General features: G+C 40.5%; 1 protein-coding gene across 1 annotated transcript in view; it reads left to right on the top strand.

The window, feature by feature from the left end:
• The first annotated feature begins 10,694 nt into the window (after positions 1–10,694).
• Ankrd13c (ankyrin repeat domain 13C) overlaps positions 10,695–15,662 on the top strand; it is a 40,837-nt gene continuing 35,869 nt past the window's right edge. The window contains exon 1 of the mRNA XM_021663552.2: positions 10,695–11,625. Coding sequence (XP_021519227.1) covers positions 11,196–11,625 — 430 coding nt within the window. The 5' untranslated portion in view covers positions 10,695–11,195. The remainder of the gene's footprint in view (positions 11,626–15,662) is intronic.

The raw sequence follows: 15,662 nt of genomic DNA, 5'->3' as shown, positions 1-15,662 counted from the left end.
CTCAAGGTGAAGGCCAGGGTAAAAACATGTTTTTCACTAAATAACAAAGCAGCTTCATAAACAAGCAGCTCTCCACAATATAGTATGCTGTAACCTTAATTTTGTATCAATATACAAATGATCTATAAGAGTAGATTCAATAATCTACCCTTTTATCCTATTGTTCCTATATATTCCCATTTTTCTGTCTAAATAAAAAGGAAAGCTAATGTAAAGCTATTTACACAAATTAAGCAATTTTCACTAAGCTTTCCATAATGTCCAGTTTGGCTGTATTTGGCAGTTTTAGGATTAAGTATTTTTGAGTTCAAAGTTGTGTAAAATGTTCATGTTAATCTTATACAACTTCAGCATTTTGAATATTCTAAGCAATCTGTAATCTGAAGCTGATCTTTGGATGGTGTTTGTCAGGTTCGTAGCAATCCTGACTAGGCAGAACATAACAGTCAACTCAAAGGTGTCCACTGTTTGTGTTGAACTAAGCAGCAGAAGAAACATGGAGCAGTTTTTTTCCAGTGGTGGTTGTTACACAAACCAGGTGGTGGATTTGTCATTGGGGAGCTCGTCATCTTCTTGGAAACCAAAAAGGTTACTGTTAGAGGTGGTAGAAAACGTAAACATTTTAAATGCCATATTCAACAGATCTCAGAAAGGTTTGAGGACCATAATCTATTGAGTACATATGAGGTATACAAACTTCGCTTTTAGTTACTTGTTTCAGGCTCAAACCTGGAAACACATACAGGAAACTAGATGAAGTTTATTTCTAAAATTAGTTAATAACTACTAGTATCATGACAGAAAGCTTATATATACATAATAATCTTACAGATTTTTCAATAATATACTTTAAAAAATTAGAGAGTCAAATGAAAACTAAAAGATTATATGATGAGTGGCAATATAACAATCCCTTATTTTTTGTTTTCCTCTTTCCCATACTAGGTGGCTCTTCTTATATGAGACAGAGATTTTGAAATTTTTTTAAACAAGCATGCATGAGTTTAAAGAAGGTGAGAGGCATGCTCCAACCCCCAAACCAACTTTAATTTTTAACTGAATTGGTACCACATAAAGACTGTGTGCCATTTATGTCTATAGAGCACAGAATCTATATTCTGTGAAGAGACAAGATTGGCCAATTTACTCTTCTACTTGTCACAATTTCTCCTGATAATCTGTCCTTTTTCTTTAGATGTTTCATTTGTCCAGTTGTCTCCAGATTCCTTAGTTAATTTTTAAGAACACAGGTTTTTTTAAAATTAATTAATTAATTAATTAATTAATTATGCATACAATGTTCTGTCTGTATGCGTGCCTGCAAGGCAGAGAGGGCGCCAGATGTCATCATAGATAGTTGTGAGTCACCATGTGGTTGCTCAGAATTGAACTCAGGATCTCTGGAGGAGCAGCCAGTGCTCTTAACCGCTGAGCCATCTCTCCAGCCCCCAGTTAGATGTTTTTATTCTCCTGAAAAGATTAAAAATAAAACCCTGCCCAACCATAACTCTCAGGGGTTTCTTTTTAGGTGTGTTATATCTTTCCTAGGACAAAATATTTTTTGGCAACAGAAAAAGTATTATCTCTCAATTGAAATTTTTTAAACGGTTCTTTTAAAAAATTGAAATTAAATATACCTTTATATATATATACACACACACACACATTAGATTATAAAGGATGCTCACTTTAAATTTTAGTCTGCCTTTTGTAAATTACTTTTAAATTAAATCATTGTAATTCTTTTGTGCCTGCCTCTGTCTCCCAAGTGTAAGGATCAAGGCATGTGCCTTCCAAGTGCTATGATTTAAAGTATGAATCACCACACCTGGATCTAAGTTTTTCTCTATTTGGAACTTGGTCAGTATTAGGCTGTCCTTGAACTCAGAGATCTACATGTTTTCTGTTTCCTGAGTGTTGGGATTAAAGGTATGAACCACTACCACTCTGTCTGACGTAATCCTAGAAAGTAACTAACTTCTAGGAATCTGCTTGTCTCTGCTAGTATTAAAGGCATGGGCTACCACTGCCCTGCTCAAAAAAAATTTTTTTTATCTTAGCTCCAATTTGTTACTCAAAACATTTTACATTTCCTGTGTTTATTTTAATACCAAACAACCAAAGTATTCTTTTTATTTAAGAAGAAAACTATAGTCTTCATATGCTAGTTTGAACTGAATTACCAAGCTATCTGATGAGTTATTGCCTCTCTTTACTTGGGAGATCTTTCTTGTTTGAATATAATCTTTATCAATTTAGATAGTATACATAGCCTTTTTTCTCCTGTGGAAACAAAGGCAAAACTGCTTCCCCAACATAACACATATCCTGGTTTCCATTCTGAAGTCGACACATCTTAAAAATATATAGGTTGATTTAATTCAGCAGTTTTTTTCTATGATCCAACTTCTCTTGGCAGCTGTTGTTCCTTTTCTATTAGCATTTAAACAATTTAAATTAAACTACTATGTAATCTATCTCTGAAGGTCTTTAATTACCCCTTTCTGTTTATTAAGCTTATCTTTTAAAGTGCTATTAGATCTTTCTATAACTGCTTGTCATGTAGGATTGTGTGGTATACCTGTAATACGCTTTATGTTGTAATATGCAAAAGAAAAAAAAACTGTTTTATTTTACTAGAGGCATATACTGGCATTGTCAGTCTTAGTTTGTATGGGTATACCCATAAGAGCCATAACTTCTAATCAATGTAAACTTACAGAATCAGCCTTTTCAGAACTTAAAACAGTTGCCTTCTGAAATCCTGAATATGTATCTACGGTAGGATGTACATACCCTAGTTTTCCAAACTCTGACAAATGAAACATATCCATTTGCCAAATTTTATTTGAGTACCTTTTGGGTTACTTCCTGCAGGTAATGGAGTTTGGTTATACAAAGAACAAGCAGGACATTGCCTTACAATTTCCTTAGCTTGTTGCCAAGTGATAGAAAAATCTTTTTTTTCAGTTACTGTTAAGATGGTGTTTCTTATGAAAATCGGAGGCTTCTAGCACATTTTTTATTAAGCTGATAAATTTCATCATTACCTTTTCCTAGGGGACCTGGTAGACCAGTCTGAGATCTGATATGTGTTATATACAATGGATGATTTCTATTTCTAATTAGTTGTTGTAATTGAATAATTAGATTAGTTAATTCTGAATCATCCACAATAGTGTCAAGATGTAAAACAACTCTTTCTGCATTTTGTGAGTCCGTAACTACATTAAGAGAAATCACATACCATAAAAATGGCATACAACTGATTTTTTAACTGAATCCATAAGGGCTCTGAGTCACTTTTACTTACTTTTCCTGACTTATAACTTGCCTTTCCTGATTTATTTTTATCAGTATAAAATGTACATGCTCCAGAACTGGTGTCCCTTTTATTATATGAGGGAGAATCTAATTAGTTCTTTTTATAAATTGAAGTCTCTTAATTTAGGGATATTTGTTGTTAATATCTCCCAAAAAATTACTGCATGCTCTTTGCCAATGTTTATTTTCTGCCCATAATGAGGCAATTTCAGCAATTTCAATTAGTAAAAGGTACCACAATTTCTGCTGGGTCTATTCCTGCTAATTGATGAAATCTATTTTTTTTTTTCCTTTCAGAATCAACTCACGAAATCTTTTCTACATAGGTCTCTAATTTTTTAACTCTATTTATGTGCTAAAACTACCCATTCTAAGATACTATCTTCTCTCTGCATAAGAATTCCCATGGGAGAATGAGTAGAAGGTAAAATAACCAAAATACAATCTAGCTTTGGATCCAAGCGATCCACATGTGCATCCTGTTGTTTCTTTTCTACCAGAGCCAATTCTCTCTCAGCCTCATATATATATATATATATATATATATATATATGACTATTTAAGTCCTTATCATCTTGTGAGGTTTGAAATAAATTATTCAGCTCTTGAGTAGAGTTTGTAATTAATCTCTTCTAATTTGTACTTTCTGTGGTTGAATTTTCTGTAAACCTATCTTATATCCTAGATAACTGATAAATCTCCTCTTGTTTTTTTCAGGAGCAATTTGTAATTCCCAGTAGGGCAAAATTCTCTTTACTACATCAAACAGTTTTTCTAAGGTATCTGTACCTGAATCAGCTACTAGATATTATCCATATAATGTTAAATTTTATATTGAGTAAACTGTTTCAAGTTATTTCTAATGGCTGATTGATACTGGCACAAAGTTAGGACTATTCAACATTCCTTGTGGTAAGGCCATCCAATGATATCTCTATATAGGACCACTATTATTATAAGTTGGCATTGAGGAAGCAAACTTTTCTCTATCATTCTCACGCAAAGGGATTGTGAAAAAACAATATTTTAAATAAATTACCATCAAAGGCCAATACTTCGATAATAACAAAGGCAATAAGATTCCAGTCTGTAAAGAGCCCATTGGCTGAATCATCTTATTTATGGCCCTTAAATATGTTAACATCTTCCATTTTTCTGACTTCCTTTTTATAACAAACACAGGGAAATTCCATGGACTGTTAGATTCCTCAATGTGTTGAGCATTTAGCTGCTCTTGTACCAGCTGTTCTAGTACCTGTAATTTTTCTTATTTCATAGGCCACTGATCCACCCATAGAGGCTTGTCAGTTAGCCATTTTAAACTTAGGGAAGTTGATACCTTAAAAAGACCAACACTTTTTTTTTCTTTTTAAAAAAATTAATATTTTTTTACCTTTAAATAATTTCATACATTCACTTGTATTCCAGCTGTAGCCCTCTCCCTCTTTCATCCCATTCCTCCCCTCCTTCCCTCATCTCCTTCTTGCACCCTTCCACTGAGCGGTGGGGTGGGGGTGGGGGGTGGGGGGTGGGGGGTGGGGGGTGGGGGTGGGGGTGGCGTGTCCTCCTCTCCTTCTGTCTGGCCCTAGCTTATCAGGTAACTTCAGGATGGTTGCAATGTCCTTATCTGTGGCCTAGCAAGGCTGCTCCTCCCTCAGAGCGGAGGAGTAGCTCATGAGTTCATGTCCGAGACAATTCCTGTCCCCCTTACTAGGGAACCCACTTGGATACTGAGCTACCATGGGCTATGTCTGAGCAGGGGTTATAGGTTATATCCGTGAATGGTTCTTGGTTGGATAAACAGTCTCATAAAAGACCCCTGTGCTCAGATATATTTGGACCTTGTGGGGGTTCCCTGTCCCCTCTAGGATATATTGATTCCTCCTTCCTTCATATGATTCCCTACCATATGATACCTGCCAAAGGCTTGGTTATGGGTCTCAGCATCCACTTTGATACACTGCTAGGTAGAGTCAGGTGCCTTCTGTGGTTGGCTACTGTCTTGTTACTTGTTTTCTCCTATTTCCAATGTCCATCCCCTTTGTCTTTCTAGATGAGGATTGATCATCTTACCCCTGGACCTCTTTCTTGTTTATCTTCTTTAGGTGTACATATTTTAGTATGTTTATCCTATCTTATAGGTCTAAATAAGTGAGTATATACCATGTGTGTCCTTCTGCTTTTGGGATACCTCACTCAGGATGATTTTTTCTTCCAGATCCCACGATTTGCCTGCAAAATTCATGATTTCCTTGTTTTCAATTTCTGTATCCATTCCTCTGTTGATGGACATCTGGGTTGTTTCCAGGTTCTGGCTATTACGAATAAGGCTGCTACAAACATGGTTGAGCAAATGTCCTTGTTGTGTGGTTGAACAACTGTCCTTGAACACATACTTGTGCATCTTTTGGATATATGCCTAGGAGTGGTATAGCTGGATCTTGAGGTAGCACTATCCTTAATTGTCTGAGAAAGTACCAGATTGATTTCCATAGTGGTTGTACCAGTTGACATTCCTACCAGCAATGGAGGAGGGTTCCCCTTTCTCCACAGCCTCTCCAGCATGCATTATCTCTTGAGTTTTTGATCTTAGCCATCTGATGGGTATAAAGTGAAATCTCAGGGTCATTTTGATTTGCATTTCTCTGATGGCTAGGGATGCTGAACACCTCCTTATGTGTTTCTCTGCCATTCTATATTCTTCTACAGAGAATTCTTTGTTCAGCTCCATACCTCATTTTTAAATTGGGTTACTTGAGTTATTGTCCTTTAACTTCTTTAGTTCTTTATATATTCCAGATATCAGCCCTCTGTCAGATGTTGAGTTGGTGAAGATCCTTCCTTTCCCAATCTGTAGGCTGTCGTTTTATTCTAATGACAGTATCTTTTACTTTACAGAAGCTTTTCAGTTTCATGAGGTCCCATTTATTGATCGTTGCTCTTATGGCCTGCACTGATGGTGTTCTGTTCAGGAAGTTGTCTCCTGTGCCAATGAGTTCTAGGGTCTTCCCCACTTTTTCTTCTAACTGATTTAGAGTATCTGGTTTTATATTGAGGTCTTCGATCCATTTGGACTTTAGTTTTGCGTAGGGTGATAAATATGGATCTATTTTCATTTTACTGCATGTAGACATCCAGCTGGACCAGCACCATTTGTTGAAGAGACCAACACTTGTTGTGTCCCACTTATGGACAACCTGGACAGCCTGTGACTGTTCTCAATAATACCTTTTAATATTTTTCTCAGAAGCATTCTTTATTTTTTAGTTTGTTTCTGAGATTGGAAGAATGTTAACTGTGTTTTCCATTGCTGTAACAAATTACATCCCCCAAAATTCATGGCTATATTAGCCAAAAATGGCCTTAATTTTCTCATTTGTCCTTCTGGCCCTATACATTGGACCCATCTTACACTTTGTTTTATCTGCGATAAAGTTCCAATCCCTAAAGCTGAATATTCTTACTTGTTGAAGAGGCCAATCTGGATGCCAAGATTTTGGTGAGATTATTGTTACATCTGCTCCTGTTCTACTAAACCTGCAATTCCAATGCCATTTATTTTTATTTTTAGCTTAGGTCTCTGATCATGAATAGCAATTGGCCAATATATTTGCTTTGTGGTCTTTAATGAGGCTCTTCTGATGCACTTGGGTGGTAATTGCTTTACTGGTTGTCACAGCAATGAAAGCCCTACAATTATTATCAAGGTGAGAAGCATGACAGCATGAGGTGGCCATGGTGCTGGAGAAGGAACTGAGAGTTCTACAAATAGATTAGAAGCATCGAGAAGACAGAAACACTTGGCTTGGTTTAAATATTTGAAACCTCAAAGCCCACCCCAATGACAAACTTCCTCAAACAAGGCCATGCCTACTCCAAAAAGATCACACCTCTTAATTGTGACACTCTCTGGTGACCAAACATTCAAACACATGAGTCTATAGGAGTCATTTTGATTCAAACCATTACAGTCCCCTTAATAATCATTAATTGCCCACCTCTGGTAATTATCAGGCAAAACCTTTGGGATATATAAATTTAGCAGATGACTAAGCTTCCACTAGCTAAGCAAAGCAAGCCATTAGACAACCTCCAAAACCTACAACAGTAACCCCCACACACACTTTGCTACAACTGCCTACTTGAACATATTGAATATATCCTTCAATATATTTATTAGATGCATGGATTTATTACTTTCTTTAGTTTTCTACTGCTCAAAGTTCATCCATGTTGGAATCATTCAGAGCAACCCAAGTCAATGTTCCCACCAAGGCTCAAAATAACTCTCTCCTAGCCCCTTCTAGGTAAGAACTATGTTTCTCATCAACATGAATTGATAAACCAACCTGCCTCCATCTTAGGCTTGAAAGCCATCTTACAGTAAAGACAAAGTAGATTCATTCCTATTTATGATTAATCTCTTTCTCAAAGATTGGACTATACCCCACCTGTAATCTTAACTACAAATGGTTCTGTTCTGCCTGTTTCAGGAAACCATAACCATGTGTTTGTTATTATGGCCAGCAGTAGTGGTGCACACCTTTAATCCCAGCATTCATGAGGCAGAGACAAGTGAATCTCTGTGAGTTCGAGGACAACCTGGTCTATGTGCAAGTTCCATAAAATCCTTGTCTTGAAAAACAAACAAACAAACAAAATCGAAAGGCTATTATGACTTGTTATTACCACCTTGTGACCACCGTGTTATAACCACCTTAAAAGAATGTTTATACTGTTAACACAAACATGTATATCTACTGCCCTTTCTGCAATGTATATTTCACTGCAAATTAACATTGTGATGCTAATGTGTCTAAAGTTTATCTCCTTTGTAAACTTAAAAGGGATTCTTGTAAGCTGCAGGAAATCCACCCAAATCCACCTCTCAGGTCAGTTTGGCTTCAGATAAGTTTCTCACCTACTGCCTATCTCAGAGGGTGGGATTCCTCCCTGCTCCCTGGTTTTGGGGCTCCCCTTTTGTGGCTACTAGATTGCTTCATTCCAACTTCCAACACCAGGTGATTGGTGAGTCTTCCATTCTGGTTGGCATCAATTCCAGATCACTACATTCCTACACCCAACACCAGCAGATTGGTGAGTCTTCACTTCTGGTTGGTGCAAATGCTTCCTACCACTCTTGTCATCCTACATCCAAAACCTTCATCTAGGACCTTCTCCCTTGGGTGAGATTTTTCTCTCTCCCAGCACAGTTTTGCTCCCTTCCCTTCTCGAAGTCTACAAAATACTAACTAGGTAAACTGCTATGGGCAACTATGCCCTTGGTCTCTGGCCAACACTAACAATATGTTAGAACAGATTGTACATACTAATCTACTGAGTCAAACCTTGTACTTGGGATGCCTTGACAGGTGACTGACTCCTACCTAACCAATGGGAATAGTTCATTTGTCTGTTCCTCCAGATTCTCCTCTGGGATGTCTTCTGGAGAATTTCAGATTTCTACACCTAGCACCCACTTTAAGGGCCTCTAAGCTTACATACCTCTGCAACCACACTTAGCCTCAATTTCCTTAGATAACAGATCCAAAGCAAGACCGTTTAATTATTGTCAGCATTTGGGTAAATTCCCTCAGGTAAATGGAGGTTCCCCTGTTCAAGTCTCTCTTTGATCCAAACCTTTCACCTCTGTTTGCTCTCCCAAAAGTTTTAAATGTACAATTAAAGGAATTTTCTCTGTAACCTACTTAACTTTGTCTTCTGTCTATATACATGTTCCAGTATCCTGCCAGACACCCAGGTGTTTCTTATACCCATGACAGCACCAAAGCTGTTGCAGTCTGATCTTGCAGACTTCACTAAGCTGGACCTGCACTTTTCCCTCCCAGCCACCAGTGTTTTCACAGACCCTGTACAGCATCAAAACAGCCAGCTCTTCCCAGACATGGCCAACATTTCAGCCTTTTGGCCTCCCTACAAGACACCAGTGTCAGCAGGAAGTAGCCAGAAGGAAAACTTCACCCGTTATCCACTTATTACTAACAAAAGGCTGGAATGGTATGCTTCAGGTCCAGGACCAACAGCTCCAGGTTCTCCCAGCATTCCTCAGTTCCTATCTGCTGCTGGGTATGGCTGTTAAGTCCACCTCCTACCCTCCACTTTTCATGGCAGGGGCTTCCTCTCCTGCCTACCTTGTAATCTGGGCATTTTGGTGCTCTTACTTTTTTCCTCTCTCTTACTCCCTGGCATGGTGACCAAGAGCTGCTTCCAGTGAACCTACATTTTTATACTTTAACTTGCCTTACATGAGAAGCAGTCCGAGCTCTTCATTTTTTTAATTATAGAAAAAGGGAGTAATATCAGCATTTAGGCAGCCTGATTCTCAGTTGCCTAGTAACCTATGGCATCATCATGTGCCACCTGCCAGGTAGATGGACCCGGCAGGTGCGGTTTAGTTGCACAGGAGCTATAAATGGACCCCTGCCTCTTACCTCTCTGTCTTGTTCTTCCTCTCTCCTACTCTACCCTTTCTCAGTCAGGGCGCCCCCTTCCTTCCTTATCAGGCCTCTCTCTCTCTCCATCTCTATCCAATAAACCTCTTTTATATAATATCTGTTGTGCGATCATCATTTTCAATTTAAGCTTCTGAATGTTTACAATTTCATCACCATCACTCACACACACACAGTACTTATTGATTCCCATCTTGACTATTCATTCTATAAGTTTTATGATGTTTCCAAGGTTTTGTTTACACCATTCTATTTCTCACTCTACATACTCTTATTTGGGAGAATCCAGCCACTTTCGGGTACTGTATAATTCTAGAATCTATTTTCCGCTTTCTACTTCCTAAGAATTTATGTCCACATTTCCAAAATGTATAACTCCCTGTGGACAAACTGCAAAGACCTTCAACTCAGTATGGTAAGCTTGAACTCAGTCTTAAACCTTTTCCGGACACACGGCATCCGATTCATGCTTTCATCATCTTTCACCTAGCTTACTGCCCACTTATTTAAAACATTTATTCCACTTTCGCAAGTAAGTATCCTTCACGCACATACTTTGACGTTTGTCCCAAATACACTCAGCTAACAAGTGTATGAAAAATCCTCCTGTCCTGGTGTAATGAACAGCCCTTAAATTCCAAAGTCAGACCTTACATTTCTCTAAGATCACCTTTCAGATCTTCCAATACTAAATTTACCTCTTATTTCCTGTGTGACCACTTTTCCTTCCCTACAGCCTGGCCAGTCAGGGGAAGTACTAGCACAAGTTAGAGAACTGAGCCGATTCTTAGCAAATGTTTACTGAGTGATTATCCAGCGCAGCACAGTGAGGTCACATCCGGCATCCGGTGTCGTCTTCCCACGTCGCTCTGAGAGAGGTTCACAAGCCAGGGTTTAAGCTGTAAAGCCAGAGTTTGTGACAGTCGTTGACCTCCTTCGCAGGCCCAAGCTCCAGAGCACCAGGTCAGAACTCCGAGTCTGGGTCTGCAGCCGCAGGGCCCGGCCCATGGTGGAACCCTAAGCGAGGGGAGTACGGGTGTTGCCCGGACTGAGACGCGGTTGCAGTGCGGCCGGCGAACACCGCGGCGTTTCTTCCGTAGCTCTCGCGAGAGGAACCAGAGCAAGATGGCTGCGCCGGGTCTTTCCGTGTGAGGAGGCGGCGGCAGCGGCGGCGGCGGCCGGCGTCGTGTAGTCGTGGGCTCCTGAGCTGCGGCTCTCCTCGTCCCAGACGAGGGCCGCCGACTGCGGGAGATGCGCGCGTCGCGGAGCCGCGGCCGCCCCAGGAGTTCATGCTGCGTGCGAGGCTCGCGGCCGCCGCTCTAATCTCCCGGCGCCGCCGCCGCGCCGGCTCGGCCCGCGGTGAGCCTCCCGGAGCCTGCCTTGCGCGCCGCGGCGGCGATGACCGGGGAGAAGATCCGCTCCCTGAGGAGGGATCACAAGCCCAGCAAAGAGGACGGGGACGTGCTGGAGCCGTGCGAAGAGGAGGCGACGGCCGCGCTCGGCGGCGCCTTCACGGGGGGCAGAAGCGGAGCGGGCGGCAGCGGCAAGGGCGGCAAGGCCTGCCATAAGATCTTCAGCCACCACCACCGGCTGCAGCTGAAGGCACCCGCCGCGCTCAGCCCCGGCGCCCCGGCCCCGCCGCAGCACAACGCGGTGACCGCCACCTGCCCGGCCCCAGCCTGCCTGGGCAGCAACCCCGCGGCCGTGGTCGCAGACGGAGGCAGCTGCCCCTCGCTCTACCCGGTGCACGAGAGCGTCTTTAAGGGGGACGTGAGGAGGCTTTCCTCGCTCATCCGCACGCACAATATCGGACAGAAGGATAATCACGGTGAGCTCTGCTGGCTTTGCCGATTTTCTGTCCCCTTGGGAGGTTACCGACGGCCTCGGGGTTCTGGGCTTCAGCTGCGCACTGTACTTTCCTCCGCAGAATCACCCCCCCACACACACACACATACACACATACACACACTGTCTTTAACTGGGGTCAGGAGTTTGGGTCTTGTGGATGCAGAAGAGATGTTTTCTTCTTGTCCACCTGAGCATCTCGGGACAGGTTTCCCGTCTTGCGGCTGACCTTCCGTGTGTCAAATGTCAGGCTATCTCACATCCAGGCAGGTCTTGGTTTTAGGGAGCTGTCTTTCCTTCCTGGAGTTTGAACTTTGAACATCTATGTTGCAGGTCTTCATCCAGGTATAGAACCCAGGTTCACTGCAGCTAAGTGTGTTATCTTATCTGTCATTGTGCTGTATTATTCATATTGATCTGCTGCTTTTGTCTGCTTTCAGGAAACTTAAAACGCTGGTTTTTGAAAGTAATACAGAAATGTGTCAGCATTTGATTTCCCAAAGCAACTGAAGAGACTTCCCAGCTGATTTTTTTGTTGCCTTTCTCACTTTAGCAACAGTGTCTCTTGACAGCGACTAAAGTCAGTACTACAATTTTCATAGTAAACTTTTTTTTTAAAGATTTATTTATATAGCATTCTGCCTGCATGTGTGCCTGCAGGCCAGAAGAGGGCACTAGATCTCACTATAGATGGTTGTGAACCACCATGTGGTTGCTGGGAATTGAACTCAGGACCTCTGAAAGAGCAGCCAGTGCTCTTAACCTCTGAGCCATCTCCAGCCCTCATAGTAAAGTTTTAACAGTATGTTTGAGAGAGCATATTTGATTGTGAACGCTATTTACTTTTGGCTGCATTCTGTCAGCTGAATTTTTTTTTTTCTTTTAAACAACAAGCGATTGGTTTTTTTTTTTGTTTGTTTGTTTGGTTTGGTGTTTTTTTGTTTGTTTGTTTGTTTTTGAGACAGGGGTTCTCGGTTTCTCTGAGTAGCCTTGGCTGTTGTGGACTCACTTTGTAGATCAGGAGGCCTGTTTCTGCTTCCCTGAGTGCTGAGATCACAGGCGTGCACCATTTCTCCCAGCTAATAAGGAGTTTGAGATTTATTTGCTTTTTTTTTTTTTTTTTGTGGTGCTGGGGATTGTGCCTAACTAAGGCTTTGTATAATCGTTAATTGTTGAAACTAATGTGAATGGTGATAATATTTTCCAACATTTTATTAACAGGCCATTTCAAACTTAAAATAGAAGCAAAATTGTTGGCAGCTGTTTTTAACCTGACAGTAATACATTAGGAAAACTGTCCAAAATGATATTGCACATTGCTGCAATACCACCTGTGAAATAAGCTCTCTGAATTTCATTGTTTTGTAGGCTTATCTAAAATGACAACAAAAGTAGAAAACAAAAAAGTGAATAATTTTTTTGGTACAGTTTTCTAACTGCACTTGTTTTCTGAATTTATAATACTATACTTGTAATGCTGCCACCTTCCATTTATCATAAATCAAATACCAAAAATGTACTGGGAGGCTCTTTCCAAGTTTTAATTTCTACTTTTAATTTATTTAATGATGCTGTTGTTACAAGCACAGTGACCTCTGCTGAGAATTCTGTCCTGACTTAAGTAGTTGAGTTGTAGCCATAATGGATTGGTTATTAGGATGTTATTTAGACAAGGTCTAGTAGTAGCTGTGTTTTGTCTTTGCCTTTAAAACTTAGTTATGTGCCTTAAAGTTGCTTTGAAAATAGCCAAAACTTTCCCTTTTCAAGTTAATGCTCCTTAAGGGTTGAGTGGATGACGCAGGAAATTCTGAAGTTTTGGAATTGCTGATTGTTGGGCATCCAGTTCTGTTGCTAGCATGTAAAAAAACTGAATTCTTTTCAGAATTCTGTATACCCTTAGACATCTGACCTTTACCCACCAAAGTTCACTTTTTAAGTGAAATACTTATATTTTGTTTAGCTGCCTTTATATCACTCTTGATGAATGCAGCTATCCACTCCTGCCAGTGAGAAGTATGCCTATGTCTTCTGGCACATTCTTGACAAGGAACCTGCGGTGCTGCTGCTGTATTCTCATGTAGTTTCATAATGTCCCCATTAAAGTCTTCTTAAAAAAGTATTTTTTTTAAGCTGCATTTATTTTTGTGTGCCTGCCTGTGGAGATCCATGGACAACTTGTTAGAATTGTGTCTCTTCTTCATTGTGTAGGTCCCCAGGTTGAACTCAGGTTGTCAGGCCTGGGAGTGAGTGTCTGTACCTATAGAGCCACCTTGCCTGTTCTCTGTCCCATTCCTGTAGTGTTAGTTTTACTCTGGGTGCTTTTTCTCCATAGCCTAGCTATAAAAAAAAAAATCTTTTTTAGATTTATTTTTGTTTTATGTACCTGTCTTTGTTTCCACAAGTCTGGGATTTCAGGCGTGTGCCACCACACCCAATTTTCCCAAGGACTCAAATTCAAGTCCTCATGCTTGTTCAGCTGGCATTGTAACAACTGAATCCAGCCCTGCATTTTTACTTTTTTAATGGACATTGTCAAATGATTTTCTTAAAAGGGTCCTACTGAATTTCTTTCAAAAAAGAATCCAGGGGTTGGGGATTTAGCTCAGTGGTAGAGCGCTTGCCTAGCAAGCACAAGGCCCTGGGTTCGGTCCTCAGCTCTGGAAGAAAAAAAAGACAAAATATCAAAAAAGAATCCAGAGAGACATGGCACTTTGGAAACATTGCCTATGCAATAGAAACCATGAAGATAGAACTAGAACTAATTTCTGGGCAGTGGTGGCCCTCCCCTTTAATTCTAGCACTCTGGGAGGCAGAGGAAGGAGGATCTCTGAGGCCAGCCTGGTTAAATGATTGAGTTCCAGGGCTACACACAGAAATCCTGTCTCAAAAAACCAAACCAAATAAACAAACAAAAAAAGCCAAAAAAACAACAACAAAACGTCTTCATGAATTTATGTTGGCGGAGACACACTATGTTACAGGAAAGTCAGTTCTAATGTTTGTTTTGTTTTGCAGTAGAGTTCTTTAATACATATTTCTCACTTAGTGTTTACAATAGAAGTTTGTGGCCCCAGTTTCAGTTATTAGGAGCTTTGTGTTCTTTTTGTGGGAGCCTTGTCGAAAGATTCTGTCACTAGATAGTTTTCAGTTTATGTAGAACTTTTTGCATGTTTTTAAATTTGGAATGGCACAAATAAATGCATTGGGTCATTCACCTACATGATAGCTTTTAAAAATCTTTGCAAGAGCTGTGATATGCCCATTGTTTTCTAGGCTACAGAAATGCTGTCTTCTGTAGCCACTGGTCATGTGTTCTGTGAAATATTTCAGATGGTTTCGAAAACATAATACTCAGTTTTAAGTAAGTACATAAAAAATGTAGTGATTCCTGTCCATGGAATCCTAGTCTGTTCATGTTCCCTGTGAGGAAGGCACCCTGACCTGATCTTTGCTGGAATGGAAGTGGCTGCCCAGGCAGGGATGACTTTGTACAGAACCTATTCACAACCTCATAGTCCCAGATCGAAACAAGGCTGGAAAAGTGGTACCAGTGTTCAGAGCACTTGCTCCTCTTCCCAAGGACAGTCCAGTTCCCAGCACCTATGCCTGTCCACTCAAAGCCACCTGCAACTTCTGTTTCCAGAGGATCCACGTAGCCCCCAGACATTTGACACATATGGTAAACACACCACACACTCTTTCACTCACTCACTCATAAATAAAAATTAAAAATCAAATGTATTTTCAAAAGGACCTAAAGGTTAAAAAAAAAAGCAAAAAGCAAAAAGTTACAAATACCAGACCCAGTACAGTTTACAAAACCATCTAAGCCCCATCCAGACAAGGAAGAAGAAATTCTCTCAAAAATGCTACTACCGTAATAAAGTCGCAAACACCTGCTTGCTTGTTTGTTTGTTTATTTATTGGGGGATAGGGTCCTTGGCTCTCCTGGAACTGAGTATGTTGACCAGTCTGGCCTCGAGCTCATAGAGACCCATCTGCCTCTACCTCCCAGGTGCT

This window comes from Meriones unguiculatus, chromosome 10 (assembly GCF_030254825.1).
Source record: "Meriones unguiculatus strain TT.TT164.6M chromosome 10, Bangor_MerUng_6.1, whole genome shotgun sequence".
Classification (NCBI taxonomy): domain Eukaryota; kingdom Metazoa; phylum Chordata; class Mammalia; order Rodentia; family Muridae; genus Meriones; species Meriones unguiculatus.
The sequence above is the reverse complement of the archived record's forward strand: the minus strand, read 5'-3'. Positions and strand labels throughout refer to the sequence as shown.